Source organism: Anser anser (assembly GCF_964211835.1).
Source record: "Anser anser genome assembly, chromosome: Z".
NCBI lineage: Eukaryota > Metazoa > Chordata > Aves > Anseriformes > Anatidae > Anser > Anser anser.
The window spans coordinates 43,678,941-43,696,597 of record NC_139723.1 but is presented as its reverse complement, the minus strand read 5'-3'; the positions used below and the strand labels follow the sequence as shown (position 1 = coordinate 43,696,597).

The following is a 17,657-nucleotide window of genomic DNA, read 5'->3' as shown; positions in this document are numbered from 1 at the left end:
ACAAATCAGAATCAGATAAAAACTAGATTACTTCATTTAGCACCTGCATTCACTGACTTGACTTTACTGAAGTCAGTTGTGGAGGAGGTATTTTGTTTCAAATGGAGGAGATGTCCTTAAAGACAGCAAGAAATGGAGTAAGTTATTTTTTATTTCTTTATGGCACTTGAGAATCTGCATAGCTAATACTAGAATAGGCACTAGCAACACTGGAACACAAGACACCAGGAGCGTATTTTAATTAATTTGCTATGTGATTTCAATCCTGTTACAACTTTGCCAATGCAAAGGAAGGACTGCTAATTTGTTCTGTTGCTTCATCAGCTCTTGATGCACGACCTTCATTGTGTTGCTTTGACTCCAGTGTTGCTGCTGAATACTGCTGCCTTCTGTAAGGGTTAGTAGGGATAGAAATCCCAAACAGGGGAAGCCGCAGTCCTACCCTTCCCTTCCTGGAGGAGTTCTTCCTCCTGTGCTTCCAGGCGTGAAGCAACAACAACAGCCTAGCTCCTGTGTTAAGCAGCCTTCTACTATAAGAGAACAGGAATGTTAAAAAGCTGACTTGCTTTCTGATGAACCATACTGCTGCGAAATGAGGCAGTGATGAGCTTTCACCTCCCTCTTGACTATGTTTCTTATAACATACCTTTGTATCATGGGGTAATACCACTTCAATGGCATCACATAAGCAACAGCACTGGTAAGCTATAACAGGAAAACAGGAACGAACCTCTGAAGTAGAACAACTCTTTTGTCTGGCAGCAATTTGCAGCTTCCTGGAATGAGGAACTCTCAAGAAGTAGTTTCTCATTTCTCTGGTAAGGAGGTTGCATACTGTTGTACATGTTTGCTTATGTGGATTCATATACTTGAATGTTTCTATATCACTGCCAGAGGAATGAAAATCCTGGAAAATACAGTTGTAAAGATCGTAAACTGGTAGTAGTGCAGGACATGAAGAATTCATCTACCTTTTGCTGCTGCCTTGTAAGCAATCATAAAAATATTTCTTGTCTTCAAAATCTTTAACTCCATGACGGCAGCTCAAGGGACGGCCTTTTATATTTTTCCAAAGGAAGCAGGAGGTATGAGAGTACAAGTTCTACATCGTAGCACATTCACAGAACTCTAAAAAAATGCTCACCTATCCCATTTTCATTAACATTAGAATTGAATCAACAGTACAGAACAAGATAGCGCACAGTAGAGAAGATTACTTTTATTTTAAAATGATTATCTAAAATGGATCAGGCTTTGCTTTTAAAAAACATCAAGGACAAGTGTTAATTTAACCCCAAGAAGACTAGTCAAGAAACTTTCCCTCCCTCATGCAAGTAAAAGTTTTAGTGATTAAACACTATGTAAACCACAGTTTGCAGTGAATCTCGTTTGTTCAAATAAAAGTCAGTCCTTGGACTTTAAAGTTCGGTACAGTAGACATAAAGGTCCCTTGTCCATTAGAAACCTACCACCCTATTTACATTCGTGTAGCACTTAAAGTTATTAAGACTATATTCCATTACGGTTCTGAATATTGCTTTTACACAGGCTTTCAGACCCCTACTGTCAGAGTTACACCAGTTGTGATTTGCACAGAGGAGGTTGTGTTTAAGGGGAGGACACCATTTAGCTGGCTAGCAAGGAGCCTTGTCAGATTTTAGGTACTGTACAGAAGTACAGTGAGCAGTTTCCTTATACGAGGGTAGCCAAACACTGGAACAGGCCCTGGCTGATGCCCTGCGCCTGTCGGTGTTCAAGAGCCATTTAGACAATTTTCTTATTGATAGGCTATAACATTTTATTAGCCCCCAAGAGGTCAGGCAGTTGGACTTGATATTTGTAGTTCTGTTTTAAGTGAACTATTCTAATTCTAAAAGAATTATCTGGCAATATATTAATAACATAAAGGATTTTTTGTTTGGCATTTTACCAGTTTCAAGTTAAAGCCATTCATTCAACTTGAATACAGCATTTCATTGCACATTTCATACAGTTAAATGTACGCTCTTTAATAATCACTATTATATTCCTGATTAACTTCATCTCAGCTACATAAGTTTACAGATCCAAGTCCTAAAATAATGCCCATTTTACTCTGAACACATGTAAACATTTTGATGTCAAAACATAACATGGTTTGCAAAAAAAAAAAAATAAAGCAAAAGAACCAGCATAACAGAAACATCCCAAGTTTCCCAGCATTTGTCATTCAAAGATGCTCATTACCTCCTTTTCTCACTGCTTACAAACATTTCTCTGTTATTACTTACTATAGTAGCCCAGCCCAGTAAAATCTGACTTAAATGGTGAAAAAGTAACAAAGAACTCAGTAATGGACAATTAGTGATTCTCTTAAAAGAATTCATTACATTTGGCAAGTCTGCAAGTGATCTGTTTGCGGATTTGGGTGTAATAGGCGCTGTCTGACTTGAGCTCTGCCTTCTTTTGACAACCCCTACTCTTTTCATTCACAAAAGAACCAACCCTCTACTTGCACATTTAGACGCCTTAACGTACAGGAGCTGTAGCACAGTACACTTAAGAATGACACACCGTGGAGGCTGTAATATGAAGCACATTGAGAGAAAGCCACAACAAGTCTTTATATTTTTCAATGAAGTTGCTGTTTGGGAAGTTGGTCGTGTCTGTCGTCTGGTCACACTGGTTGGTTCACATTCACAAACTTCCAAACGTGGGTGTCGGTCTTAAGGACAGACACAATCTTCAAAACCGCTGACTGCACACAATGCAGGTAAGACTGAAGTTAAAGGTTGTTTCAGTGGCAGCAACGGGTAGTTGTAGGCTATCCGAAGTGAACTAGTTTTTGGTTTACGTTCAGAAAGATGCAGAAAAGACAAAGACTACAGAACATTAACAACATGATACATTGTGTGTAACGCACGACTTCACAACGACTACAGCTTCATCTGTGAGAGAAGGTGAAATGTCTGGAAAATGCATAGTCTGTTTTGCTGCCTTCACAAGTCCAGCAGAGATTATTCACTTTTTTGAACAGCTGAATCTGCTGTTTTATAAGGCAAGCATTTGCCTTTCTACTCTTCAGAAGAAGATGGTGGCTAGATAAAGGGTAGATGTGGCACAACATTTCAGGAGGGCTCTCTCATCAAAAGGTCAGGAGTCTGTTTGACTGAACTCTGTGGAAGTTAGTGGTAATTGAACCATACTGTACTTCTGATTCTGTGAACAGGTGTTCAGCAAGGCTTTCAGGAAACTTTCCTGCTAATCTCTTAAGAAGATACTATTATCAGAATCTACTTTAAACTTAAAGCTAAGAACACAACCAAGACAGTGATTGCTTTCTAGTACAGATCATGTAAGCTAGGAGTTTCATTTATGAGACCAAGAAAACTATATCATACTGCACAATATCTAGGAACTACAATTATGCTGAGTCTACCTACACTGCAATAAAATGGTGTCAGAACTGGCATAAGGGCAGACTGCAGCATGCATGGGCCATTTTTCATCTTTTCACGTTTTGTCAAGGCAAGTTAGCTTACCCTCCCCTTTTAAACCTAGGTTGGAGATTTCTCTGCTGCATTGATTAGGGGAAAAAAATCTGTCCTTGCCCAAGGACTCTTTCCCATCTACCACCCAATCCATGCACGCTGTGATTGTAGTATGACTGTACAAGTGATCTGACTTCAAAGTTACTACAGTTATTGCTTGCTGGTCTCAATTTTATAATCAGTAGGAAGGAAAGAGTCATTGCAGAGGTCAAGCTGCTTTAAAAAAAAGCCTTGAAAGATTTAATGATTTTTTTTTTCACCACTGGAACAGTACTAACATTTCGCAACAAAATATTACTTCATTTGGGCCCTTATCTAAGTCTTGAGAAGATAATCAGACATTCTTAAATCACTTTGCTCTCATCCTTGCTGCATTTATAGGAAGAGGTGACTAAGTTGCATCATCAACTTCCTTTGTTCACAACCTCTCTCGTTTTTCAATTTGGTCATATAAGTGGTTCTTCATATTTTCTTCAGCGTTTTGAACTAATTAGGAAAAAAAAAAGACACAGAAATCTCTTTAAGGCTCAGAAGCAATAGGTCTTCATCTAGAAAATTCTGAAAGGACTGTTAGTACTCCATGGCAGAGTAAAGTTACAGATACTTCCCCTCCCCAACACACATTAAAAAATAGTTTCAGTAATGCTACATAGAAAATAGGTCACACTCAAAATTAGGGAAAGCTCAGAGAACAGAGAAAAAAATAGCTGTATCTGCTACAGGGTAACATGCAAAACATCATGGTAACATTTTCAGCTTGAATTAAAACATTCTTTTTTTTTCCTATTTACCATTTGCAATGCCTGCAAGTGCTGCTTGCTTGTCCCTTTCTGATTCAGCTTCATTCTCATCTACATTGTAGTCAACGTTCTTGTCCTTCAATGCTTCCTGTGCCTGGTTGTCTGGAAAAACGTTACATTGAATGAGTTCTATGCTGCACAAGATACAGTTACTGTAAATATCTAGCACAAAATTTATTTTGCTGTTGAATTAATTGCTGTTTAAAGAGTATGTTTTAATATTATTTTTCCTTTTGAATGGAAAACCTTTGCTGTAAATCTTGTATAACGAGCAAGGTAACAATCTTTTGGGATTTGGAATAAAATTCAGTAATGCATTCAGATGGACAAAGAAAAAGCATTACGCAATTTCAGAATACATTACATGACAGCCAGAGAAACAGTGAAACCTGAAGATGATACTGAAAACCTGATGGAGTTGCTTTTAAATGTATTAGCACCACTGCTAAAACATACCTCAGATTCCCCCCTTTTTGTTTTGGCTTGTCCACCAATTCAGCATAAAAAGAGTACTTTACTATGTGCTAACTGGACACAAAAGTGGTTTTCTGTAAAAGATTTTCTTCACTCTGTCATGAATCATCCTGCTCGATACAACTTGTATGTAGTAAAATTTGCTTAAGATGAAGATTTCTTACTACAGATTGCTCAGAAGTAAATTATTTCTGACTGCTGAAGTCCTACTTTTATTTTTCAGTTTGCCAGCCATAAAAAACATAGTGGCAGAGGTATAACCATACCCCAGTTAAGAAAAGAAGAAGAGTCTCTAGTTCTCAAGGAGAAAGAAAAGCCAAAATATCTAAACAGCAACTGATTTAGAAACAGGCTTGAAAGCTTTTAGCTTTATCCTGTCCATGTTCAGACCAAAACACCTACAGTAATAGGCCTAAAGGTCTCCAGGTTTTAAAAGAAGCTTTATATGACAGACAGGATGCTTGGGGAACGTAAAAGAAATCCATTTCTACTTGATGATCCTTTGGCTGCAAGGAACCTACACCACAAGGTATGGTATTTTTGCTTGGCAATCAAGCCTGAAGAATACTGTGCTGGTCTTTCTCTCACAGAAACTCTGACCTTTCACAGGCCGCACCACAGAGTTTTTCTTGCACTAATTTTTGGATGATTTTTGCACCTGATTGTTCTGTTACTTCAGTTAAAATGGAAAGAGCTAACATGTATAGTCACATCTCTTTGGAGAACTGCCTGCTCTGGCCAGCATCTTTTTGATGCAGTTGGAAAAACACTACTTCTGCAATGCAGATGAGATTATTTATCCCTGCCAAGTCCGCTGTGGTAACATCATAACATAATGCTTTATATGAATGCATTCACTGGGTTGAAAAGCATAGACAGCATTTCCTGTGGTCCATCAGGCTGCTTGTTTACTCTCTGAGCTACAGATTCAATACTGCATCGTACAAGGAAGGGTGAAGGATTTCCACATTCAGAAGAGGTCACAGTGAGGTCCTTAGGATAGATACTCCAGGTAGAAAGACAGATACACAAGACAGGCTGGGATGAGCTCAGGAGAAGCAAGGAACTGAGCCTGCATGAATGCTGTAAGCTTCAACTGCATCAGAAAATACTGCTTTGTTCTGTGAAAAAGTGCTGATAACCATAAAAAGTGCTGATCATCCTAGGAGCACCATGCTGCGTGCACAAATTGAAGTCTACCTAAGACTGAGTTCCTCAAGACAGGGGGATGTCTAGATCCTGGCCAGGTTTTGACAAGACATCAGTATCTCAGCACTGTGGAGACACTGGTTCACAGTCACACATGGTGGATGCCAAAAAACGTCACCTCTGCTGACAACCTTTTGCAGATGCATGATAATAAACTTCAGATACCTGAAGTCTCAGGTGAACTTCCACTCATGCTAACATATTTTCAAACAGGGGTCGCTAGCGTTTACACATCAACATTATAAGATGACTATGTGCGAAACATTAATATGCAGTATCTCTACTCATCAATGCTTTGGATGGGCAATATGTCTCATCCTTTTCAAAAGCATTGTATTTTTCCACAGCCTCAATACCAAGAGGTTTCCGGGACTAACGTCCCCAAATGCTGTGTACAGACAATGGAGAGACAGAGGGAAAGGCTGGGACAGCGGTGCGAAAGAAACCAGCCTGGTAGCTCCTGTTGCACGAACAGAAGCCTGCATCTTCACCCACTGACATTAGAAGCATGCTGGGGATTAACTAACCTTTTACCTCTCACGCTAACCTTTATGAAACCTTATACTACGTCCAGCCAGCTGCCATCACTGTTTCAGAAATCACGCTCTATTACACACTTATATTCCTTTACTTGCAACACACAACACGCTACCAACCAGCCTTTCCAGGGGGTGATGCACCCTGCTTAGCATCATAATTTAGGAGCTGCTCCCTCTCCACCTCCTCATTGGCAACCTGCTCTGTGGCCGGCTGTAATGCATCTTGCCCAGCTACGTGTTTTTCATCTTCAGCCGGGTTCAGTTCTTTCTCTGACTCAGGGGGCATCTCCTTATGACCTGCGACAGCCTTGACTGAACCCTGTGGGTGTTTCAGTTCACCAGAAAGTTTCTCCTCTTCTGCTTTAGGGTCCTGTTTTCTGATGGCAGCTAGGCCACTTATTCTTTCTGTAAACAATAAAAATGATTGAGTAAAAAAATATCATCTTTCAGTGGCAGCACAAGTTAAAAACCTTTAATAAATGCTGCTTTGTTTTTTACATTCAATTCTTGTTTTTCTCTCAGTCATACCAGATCCAAAGAGAAAGACAGAAGACAACCCATGTTTTTCAGACTGGGGACAGCTAAAAGGTGAGACTTGTAAAGTCTAGTGGCATTGTCTACTGTCAACATATTCACATTGCTACCTACTTAGAATGCTCACATGTGGAGTTAAAAAAAGTTTGGCAGGTGAAATAGAGCAGTTTAAATAAAAATTGCAATTTGCTATGCAACATCAGGTTTCTGTGTGTTGCATTTTCGTTATTGGCAATAAAACAGATCAGGTGTGCAAAAGCATCTCAGGACAAAGCAGTTACATGGGCAGGTTTTCAGCTAAACGAAGGCTGTTCTTAAAGCCTTCACAGAGGAAGTGGAGGTAGGCTACTGCTTTCAGCAGACATTACCACATCACTTTTCCTGTGTATTTGTATTTTTAACTAAAAAACACCAGGACAAAATTTACCCAAATAAGTTATATGGAGATGTTGTCTTGAATTGCTCTAAAATTACTCCCAGGATTGTAATTTAAGATAGCATGAAAGAATAATTAAATAGGAAATTGGATTTCTCACACACAGTTCTCTGTGAGACTGATGCACAAGGCACATCCATTCGAATTAATAGTTTTTGAGAGTTTAATGCCATAAGCAACCACTAGGTTATCTAATCTGATCTCCTGCATATCATTTCCATTACTTGCATTTTGCTCATTGACAACACATGGAAAGCACAGGCATGCATTTGTTTAAAGCCTAACTTTCAGCCATTCTGTACAGAAGAGCAGCAGCCTAGATATATCAAACTTACTAAAACTCGCAAATTTAAAACATGCTTAAAAATCTTTGCATCCAAAAGCAAGGTATTTTCTCACCAGTACGTGAGTGATATGACCATGATAGAATGGTAACTGTTTTTATTTTCCTTTACATGCAACACGTCAATTTCAATATAACTGAACTAGTAGAAATGATAGTAATAAAAATACTTGAACAGATACTAATTATACCCTCCTACAGCTAAAGGAAAATTGATTATAATTCAGCCTACCAGTGTCACTTTTCCATCTTAATCATGTATACAAAAATATTTTCAAGTGTTCCATTAAATTACAAACTTTCTCACTCAAATTCCTAAGATACCAGTGATTTCTATCTCACCTTGAGCCTGCAGAGGGTCTGTCTTCTTTACCGTAAGTTCTTCTTTTGGTACATCGTTATCTTTCGGCTGTTCTGAGTCAGTCTGCTTGAACTCAGATTGCTTCAAGGCTTGCAGCTGACTATCAGCCTATAAAGTGAATATACACAGACAGACATTGGTCTTAACATCTGTTCCTGGACTTGGAAGCTAAAATTAGGTCAGAATCCATTCAATTTTCAGTAGAGATAAAAAAAAAAATGTAAACACTCAATTTTTTCTACTGTTGATGGAATTATGATCTTGATTATGCAGTGATGTTTCTATATAAAGAGCATGTAACACATCACAAGAACTTAAGATACCATTAATTTAATTAAAGCTGAGATTACTGTTTTTGGCTAATGTTTCACCAGAAACACTACCTGTTACGCCGTGAGGGCCACAGACCTGTAGTGCTGCACCTTTCTCCGCTGTTGCCCTGCTACCACATCAGGGCCAGCAGAGCAGTAAGAACAGACAGCATTAGCTACTGCTAGTACAGGGACAGGTAAACCGAGTTCGTGCATAATCAGAGTTCAGTTAATCAAGGCTGTACAGAACGGGACTAAAATTATGTTGAATGCAGGCTTCAGAGAAGAAAAAAACAAAACAAAACATACAAATCAACCAAGTAGACAACAGTATCTATTTAACTGGATGAAACTCACTTAAGGAAGAGTTTTGAATTAAGGATTATCGACTGCTGGTACTAGACTGGTCTCAGAGCCTGACCCATATGATCTGCTTTAAGATTAATGGCTAAGTTGTACATTGTCTTGAAGATATTCCAACTCAAGAGTCAAAATTTTCTGTGCTGCTTTTACTCATATTAGCATTTAACTGGCCAAGAGCTATGTCAATTCAGTTCACACAAACATGGGCGTGAAATATGTCCGGAGGCCATGTTGCACTATTCCAGCATAAAAAAAAAAAGTCCGTAATGAAACTGTTTGTCTTACATATTTATCTTTTTAAAGATCCAGAGAGCGCAAGTGTACAGACATTTAGGGACAAACATTTTTATACCTGACTACGCAAATGAGTAAGAAACCCCATGGTGTGGAAAGTCATACAGCAGACAAAAAGCTTCCTGTTACAACTGTTGATGAACTGCAGCTACCTATTGTTCTAAGCATGCCAATAAAATACCAGGTTGACAAGTCTTCCTATGGTCATTTGGAAAACATCTGCAGAAAGAAGTGTTTAAATAATCAAGATACTGAAGTTGCAGAGGATTTGTAGGACATGATTACTTGGCTATTTTGAAAATGTTTAAGCTCAGTCGAGGCCAGGCAGAACTAAAGACCTTGTTGGGTCAACACCATAAAGTCCAACATCAACAACAAATAATATAACACTAACTCTTATGAAAGCTCGAGAAGCAATTATTACCACAGAAGATTTGGTAAGTTTACTGCAATAGAACCCTATCTTCCTCCTAGTCATTAAAACCTAAAAATGCTGTATTTAAACAAGCTTCTTTTTTATACATAACTAAGCGTCTCCACCAGACACTGAACAAAAATCTATTTTCCACTTTAGGCTGGGGCACAAATAATTCCATAAAAATATGAAGCCTGAACTTAACAGCTGCAATTCAGCTCTTAATTAGACACATAGAGCCCATAATTTACATTACCTTAAATATCTAACTCTGTAATTTTTAATGATAGTGTTGAATAAAAGAAGTGTGTATGCTGAAAAAATTTAAGTTGAAGCAGTTGGCCTTCTTGCTAAAAAAAATAATAATTTAAACACGTAAGAGAGAAATTAATACAGACACTATATATATATATCCCTCAACCAAGGAGTATACATCAGTCCTCAAAAGACAGAGCTGTAAAGAGTAGCTCTGTATTTATTAACAAACCAATAGAGAAAATTCCATCATCTTTCTCTGATTTATTTTAACCCTGACCTTTCCATTACATAAGCATGTACATCTTGCAAACTGCATGAAAAAAAGGAAACCACAGTAGCTCAGCCAATGTGATCTGTAAAAAAACGGAATTATTCCAGCTAAAAGCTCCAGTTAAAAACATTCATGGCAATACATAACTCATCCTCTGTACAAGAAAAAGTTGCAATCCTTGAGCAAACAAACTACTGCGAAAGTTACAGCTTGACATAAAAGGCACTATCACAGACACTAGGGAACACAAGGAAACAGAATTTATTTTGGCTGCGGCTGTATCAGTGGTTATCTCAGCTGGGACCAACCCATCTGTAGATTGGAAGGAGGACTGGTAAACTGCTGCCTGCTTTGAGCAATGACTGCCTTCAGCTATGGGACTTGCTGAAGGAGGCTGTAAGTGTGTTGCAGAGGGGCTTCAGCCGAGCTTCCCAGGTACCAGGCTGGAACTTTTAAACAAACCACATCCAGCACAAGCAATGTTAATGAAACTCTGCTGCAAGGCAACACTGGAAATTGAGTTGATCACCTCTTTGGTATGCTCTTCCCCACATCAACTTCCCAAACGGTTTGTATTTTCCATCTTTCAATCAAATAAGATGTATTTGCTGTACAAGGTTTCCCTAGCCGTGTCCGAATGATGGGTTTGTTATTTACTCACTTACCTGGCACTGTTCATAAAAATTACCGGTTAGACAAACAAGAAATTTCACTTTCTTCTAAAGGGATAAATGGCTAGCATTTACTATCTCTAATGCTTCGTTCTTTTTGCAGTTCTCTCAAATAACACAGGTTCCCAGGATAAAAGGTCACAGCTTCAGCAGTTCTCTATTCTCCCTTTTTACATAAAGAGTTTGAGGAGAATAGAACAGAGACTGGAACCATTATCTGAACGCCGGGGGTCAATGGGAAGATGTTTCAGCCATTCTCCCAATCATTTCTAGCTATTTGCAAAACCCAAATTCAGCTCTCAATGCTTTACCCTTTCCACTTACTAAATCACCAAATTGTTTCTCCAAGTGGCCTTTTCCTAGGCAAGGACTAAAAGGCAGAAACTACCTAAACTCCCTTGCCTTTGCAATGAGTTGGCCACTCATATATGGTAAAAAGGCCCAATTGCAGCCACATGTAACATCTGCCACAGGTGCTTGCAGTCTTGATGAAAGGGTACATCCAAATAAATTGTTGTACATCCAAACAAATTAGCTGCCTTTTCACCCAGAAGTTTCACTACCTGTTTCCAGGGTTGTTCGTAGCAAGCTGTCCCTGATCTAACCCCACTTCACTGAAGAAGCAGCAGTAATTCACATGCTAAGACAACATGACCATCTCAGATTTCTATTTTCTCGGCATTTTTCCCACCCTCCACACCTCAGGAGGAAAGACTGGGTGGGCACACAGCCACCCCCTTTGGCAACCCTGCACTGTTCCACTGATACTGCTCAAAGTACATACAGCAACGCTTTTCGTGCCTTTTTTGATTCAGAATAACCAAAAGCAAACAGCTAAAACATTTCATCTCCCCCTCATTCCCATTGCAAAAGTCTGAAATCTGCGTTCACGTGGAAAATCACGGCACTTTATACCTACTGATGAACCTCAAAGTCTCTAGTGAAGACCTATGGACTACAGTATCATATTCGAGGCTTGCTGGTACTCTGAAGTGATTCACAGTACATTTATCCTCATCATGTATCCTCATCCAACTTCAACACACAAAGCTTTGTAAAGTCCTTTAACAAAGTCAAAAGGACCAAAGCTCAGCAGCACAAGTATTCTTGAAAGGGCTCCTCACCACTCTCATTAGTGGCTCTCGAGCTCTGCGCATCTCAGAGACAGTAATTTGGAGAATGGCAAGGTCTCCTGCAGCCTCTGCCTTGTTCTGTATCCAGATTCTCTCAATTTCACATAAATCAGAAACATTCAACAGATATGAATCAGAGCAGTACAAAACTTAATGAGATGAGCTAATGTTAGCTGAAGATGGCAGAAAGGAGGAGAACCACTTAACAATTACATAGAAAAAGATTTGTAAGAAACTACCTCCACCATACCTGGCCACTTTTTTTGGAATCTTCTGGGAAGTCTTTATTTTCTCTGACTTGTGATACATCACTGCCTTTTTTTGCGATTTCATTTATTCTTTCTTCACATTGTTCTTTTAATTCTTTCATCTGGTTGATGCACTGTGACCTGGAGAAAACATGAACAAGTGAGCAGTCATGAACTTCCATCCATATCCATAAAATAACTCTTATAAAATGTTGTTTTGTAACATTATTTATTCCATTCCTTTTGTTTATTTACTTTTTAAATCTTCTTAGTTCTATTACCTGTGCTTACATTTGAGAAGTCCATAGAAAAAAAAAAGATGTTAACCTATGTCCTAAAGACAAACTCAAGGTGCAGGTGGTCCAAGTTCCACTTTAAGAAATTAAATTGTTTTTGCTATACCAGCTTAACAAGCTGTACAGATTTTCTTGTCTTTGACTAATCAGTCCATTTCAGTTAAGTCAAAATCAGTTTTGATCCTTGAAAATCTTCTGTTATGATAACAGAAACACATATTTGGGTTTTAGTTACAAAGAGGAAACAGCAAAGTACTAGGTCAAATCAAAAGCAGATGCAAGCTGCTGCTAGCAAACTAAACACACCCTTTCTCAATATTCCACCAATGTGCAGTGCTGTAAGACAACAAAATGCTACAGAAAGGAGTTCTTCGGTAGCTATGGTGAGTTCCAAAAGGGATATTTCTTAAAGAAGACAGCGTTTAGTATTTTATATGTAATGTTAACAGTTAGACAGTGCTACCAGTGCCTCCTCTGTCATAACACTAAGGGACTGCTGCTTTCAGTTGTGTAGCCGACCACTCTCTCATGGTCATAGAAAATGAACATCTAAATATTATTCAGCAAAGCTAGTGAAGAAAGTGTAGCTTCTTGACTGAGAAAACAACTGCTTTTGTGGATTACCAAAGGGAGATTGCAGGAGACAGTGCACCCGCTTCAGGACTGAGAGAAGGCAGACAAGTTAGCGGCTTAGTTCCTGTTCATCTAATGGTGGGCCGAATTATCATTCCTGTCTCTGCACCTTCCCTGACCTATGCAAACCCATCTAAGTAGCACGGTTTCATCTCTCTAACTTGTTTATCCCTTCACCTTGAGCCTGCTGTGATCCTGGAGATGCTTCCTCCAGATCCGACCTTCTGCTAAACAAGATGTACTTGAAAATATTTCACAAGAGAGGGGCAATAAGCGTGCGTTTTCAGACACCAGGCTTTCTACATTTACTCTGTATCACATTCCTGCACGTGCTTATCAATCCAGTGGTTCAAGGATTTACCACTTATGTGGAGCACGACTATACAGCACGTACACTTACAGATACATTTATTCTTGATGACCACAGCCTTCGAAGGAGGACATTAGAAAACAGATATTCTTCTCCGGCTAGCAAAAAACATCAACAAAGGTCCAGCAGTCCCAGCTATGTCACAGCTGTGGCGCACAATAAACTTCAAGGGGAAAAAATACCTTGATTGACATGTAAGTGCAACACAGCTTAATAAAAGGCTGGTACAAACTTAAATCTCCAACTTCCTTTTACTTTTATGTTAAAGTCCCAAATTATTAGAAATCCACCAATATATTCCATCTGGGTCATCACTACTAAATGAGTAACAACGTCTTAAAAAAAAAAAAAAGAAACATACTACATAACCAACTGACAATCAGTAAACATCCCAAATGTGGTAATACAAATCCTTAACTCTTAATTCAGGGAAATGAAGAACAAACAAAAAAATAATAATAAAAAAAGGTATTTCAAGTTTTCAAGTTTGGCCTGCGAAACTCAGGTTTTTTGATTAACACGTTGAGCTTCTAGTCAGAATTCCTAAAAAATCTGGCTAAAATGTGACTGTTGGAAAAATACATATCACTAGAACAATATATGCCTGATGTAAATCCTTATGAGAACATACAAACACCAAATTTTGTTGGTTTTCTATATCAGCACACCAGAGGGGAGAATAGTAGTGAGGAGACAAGATTATTGAACAGAAAGAAACCATGAAAAATTCTTAGAAATAGCAAAAATACATGTTAGTATTACCAGAGATACTGGTATGTAGTCGTGTTCAGTTATCCATGCTTCACTATTCAATGAGAAATCTCAACTAAAAAACCATGACTATGTACAAAGTGCACTGCAGAACTGTAGCTCTATCAGAAATTTGCTGTGACCTCCACAACTCAGGGAGGTACAGCTTCTCAAAGGGTATTCCCGTGTCTTAGTCCTCAAACTTCAGCATTTAGCCTCTTTGTGTTGCCATTTCCCCCAGCTCTTAAATGAGAGTATTGCTATCCTTCTCTTCCTGCACTGGAAGGAATGTGAAGTGTGTGAGAAGTCTGTGCATACTGAGATGCTGGGCATTGCAAGGACTATATTCTTCTCCAAGATCGACCATAAGCAATTTTAGATGTGTCAGGTGCTGCTTTCATCTTAAAACTGCACATCTACTGACAGCGATACAGCTATCACAAGAATACTTAGGGTTATAACTGAATCACTTACAACTCCAGAAGCCATTATTTAGAAAGAGCATACTTACAGGTCATACGAGAACTTTCTCTGAAGGTTAGTCTGGTTCTTCTGAAACTGGTAAACATCCAGCTGTAGTTTTCCATATTCTGTCTGTAACTCTTTAAAGTGTTCTGATCGTAACAGGTTTAAAATGTGTATTAAAATACACACACATATATACCCAGATATATTACAACATAAATATCACACAACAGATCTGTCAGTAAGTACACTAGCTCTATCCTCCTCTTACATTCATTACATTTTGTATACAGATGCACTGACAATCGCTAAACTGATTCATCAAAGATGCACTGGACTGGGCATGATTAGTCTTTCAGCTGCACATATGTGTCACACAGCTTGTGTTAATATTTTGACCTCCTTTTCTTCATTAGAAATACATTAGGAAACTTGTTTGCACACCCTTGTTCTGCTAGATTTCAGCCCAAAAAGCATGCAGGTCTATGGAAGACTAATCAGAACATAGTATGAAATAGCTTTCATATTAATTAGCTGTCAGAAGACCAAGTTTCCAACTCTTCCCTGAATAACATACATTTTACTATTAGATTCCTCTGGTTTTGAGGAATGTAAGATTCATCTTTTTTTTTTTTTTAATGTTAGAAGAATCATCATCACGCTCTAGCATTATAAATACATTCTGATAGAAAGCTTTGTGAGAGGACATCAGAAGAACTGGCAATACATTTATTTGCCTGTTTATAGAACTTATGATGAGACATCTGAGGCATAAATTGCTAATAACATTTTGGAGCACAAACATGAACTGAAAGGAATTAGACTACATTTTCTCGTTTATTATATGAATTTGAAAATTCTCTTGGTGCTAAAACCTATGACCCAAACACCTCAGAGAGGAATGCAAACATATGCTACAAAAAGTGGAATGAAAAATATATAAACAATACGTACAGAAGCTAGTTGTACTTCATATCATTTTTACATCATTAGCAGTTAGGGGTCAGGAGTCCCACATTAAGCACTACATGGATAAATACAGATTGAGAGCGGCCCTGAGGAGAAGGACCTGGGGGTGTTGGTTGGTGAGAAGCTCAACGTGAGCCAGCAATGTGTGCTTGCAGCCCAGAAAGCCAACCGCATCCTGGGCTGCATCAAAAGCAGCATGGCCAGCAGGGTGAGGGAAGGGGATTGTCCCCCTCCGCTCTGCTCTCATGAGACCCCTCCTGGAGTACAGCATTCAGCTCTGGGGTCCCCCGCACAAGAACGACGTGGACATGCTCGAGAAGGTCCAGAGGAGGGCCATGACGATGATCAGAGGGCTGGAGCACCTCTCCTATGAAAACAGGCTGAGGGAGTTGGGGTTGTTCAGCCTGGAGAAGAGAAGGCTCCGGGGAGACCTTGTAGTGGCCTTCCAGTACCTAAAGGAGGCCTACAGAAAAGCTGGGGAGGGACCCTTCGTCAGGGTGTGGACTGATAGGACAAGGATTAATGGCTTTATACTTAAAGAGGGTTGATTTAGATTAGATATTCAAAATAAATTCTTTACTGAGAGGGTGGTGAAGCACTGGAACAGGTTTCCCAACAAAGTCGTGGATGCCCCATCCCTGGAGGTGTTCAAGGCCAGGTTGGACGGGGCTTTGAGGAAGCTGGTCTGGTGGGAGGTGTCCCTGCCCACTATTGGAATTGGTTGGAATTAGATGATCTTTAAGGTCCCTTCCAATCCAAACCATCCTATGCTTCTGTGAAATCCCTCTGGTGTTGAGGCGTATGCAGACTGACAGATCACTGAACAGGAAGTGTGTGGATGCAGGAGCGAAGTCACAGCAGCTCCTGCACCCTCCCCACAACTTGAAGGAAGGCAGCATTCCTAGAAGACACTGTAATAACACAAGCCTTAAAGACCAATATGAGAGTGATACAGGGAGGTATTATATCATACCTTTTAGACTCTGGATTAATCGTTCATTTGTTGTGATGTTGTTCATCAGCACTGCCTGGAAAGCACAAAACAGAAAACGATGTTTTAATTGCGAAGGGCCTGTGTTACCATTAAGGTTATAAACAACAACAACCAAAGCACTTAAAACAGGATTTTTAATTTGTGAGTGCTGAGTTACAGCCAAACACAAAAACTTTATTAGCTGCTCTAGAGATTTATTATTACAAACAACAAGCACTTATTTTAACCCAGATTTCCCAGTATACATACAGAAAAAACAGCTATCACTGCACAGATATCACAAACAAAAGTAGAAGGAATTTACAGAGACCACTGCTAAAATTGCTTGCTGCTTCATTCTGGTTTAATCTTATTCCATGAAAGAGAATACCTTGTAGTATAGCTTGCTGTTAACTCCTGCTCACCTGCACTCAGGAACACAAGCATGAGACAGAAAGCATAAGCGAACTCTGCAAATGCAACATGAAGCCTTTGCCTTGTATCACATTTCTAATTATCCACTCCTGCTTTGATAAGAAAGCACTGCATAATGTTGCTCCATTCCCTCACTTTGCACTTGCTCTCTCACTCTGAAGCAGTCAACATATGAACATGACTCGTCCCTTTTTCCCCTCACTCACCCTCTCCCAACACAAATACGAATGCCCCAAAACACCAGAATATTCACTGAACTAACATGAGCCTAAATGAAAATAATTCCTCTGAGCCAAATATCAACATAACTCATGCTCATATTTAACATTCAGAAAGCCTGGTCCAGGAGTCTTAAAGATGAGATCCACTGATCCTTCAGCAATGATCCAGTCTCAAGAGCGTATTTCTTATGTTTCATTGCAATTTTCTAGATCTGCAGTTTTCCCAGGACACCCCTATATTCTGCAGGGGTCTGAGGTCAGGATACATCAAGCCCACAGTTTCCCAAAGCTGCTGCTCAAGTACTGATGCATACCCATACCCACATCACTTCAAAGGAAAAAAGAAGAGCCTACA

At 39.3% G+C, this 17,657-nt stretch overlaps 1 protein-coding gene across 8 annotated transcripts in view; it reads right to left on the bottom strand.

Annotated features, from left to right (window-relative positions):
* Nucleotides 1-3,744: 3,744 nt before the first annotated feature.
* Nucleotides 3,745-17,657, bottom strand: part of GOLM1 (golgi membrane protein 1) — a 30,587-nt gene continuing 16,674 nt past the window's right edge. For 5 of the 8 annotated variants that reach the window (XM_083817732.1, XM_083817734.1, XM_083817735.1 and 2 more), the window contains 7 exons: nt 16,647-16,701; nt 14,751-14,853; nt 12,193-12,331; nt 8,208-8,334; nt 6,670-6,957; nt 4,322-4,432; nt 3,745-4,016 (listed from right to left, as the gene is read on the bottom strand). In XM_083817732.1, coding sequence (XP_083673858.1) covers nt 3,949-4,016; nt 4,322-4,432; nt 6,670-6,957; nt 8,208-8,334; nt 12,193-12,331; nt 14,751-14,853; nt 16,647-16,701 — 891 coding nt within the window. In that variant the 3' untranslated portion in view covers nt 3,745-3,948. The remainder of the gene's footprint in view (nt 4,017-4,321; nt 4,433-6,669; nt 6,958-8,207; nt 8,335-12,192; nt 12,332-14,750; nt 14,854-16,646; nt 16,702-17,657) is intronic. The other 3 variants (XM_083817739.1, XM_083817737.1, XM_083817738.1) reach the window with 1 other exon arrangement.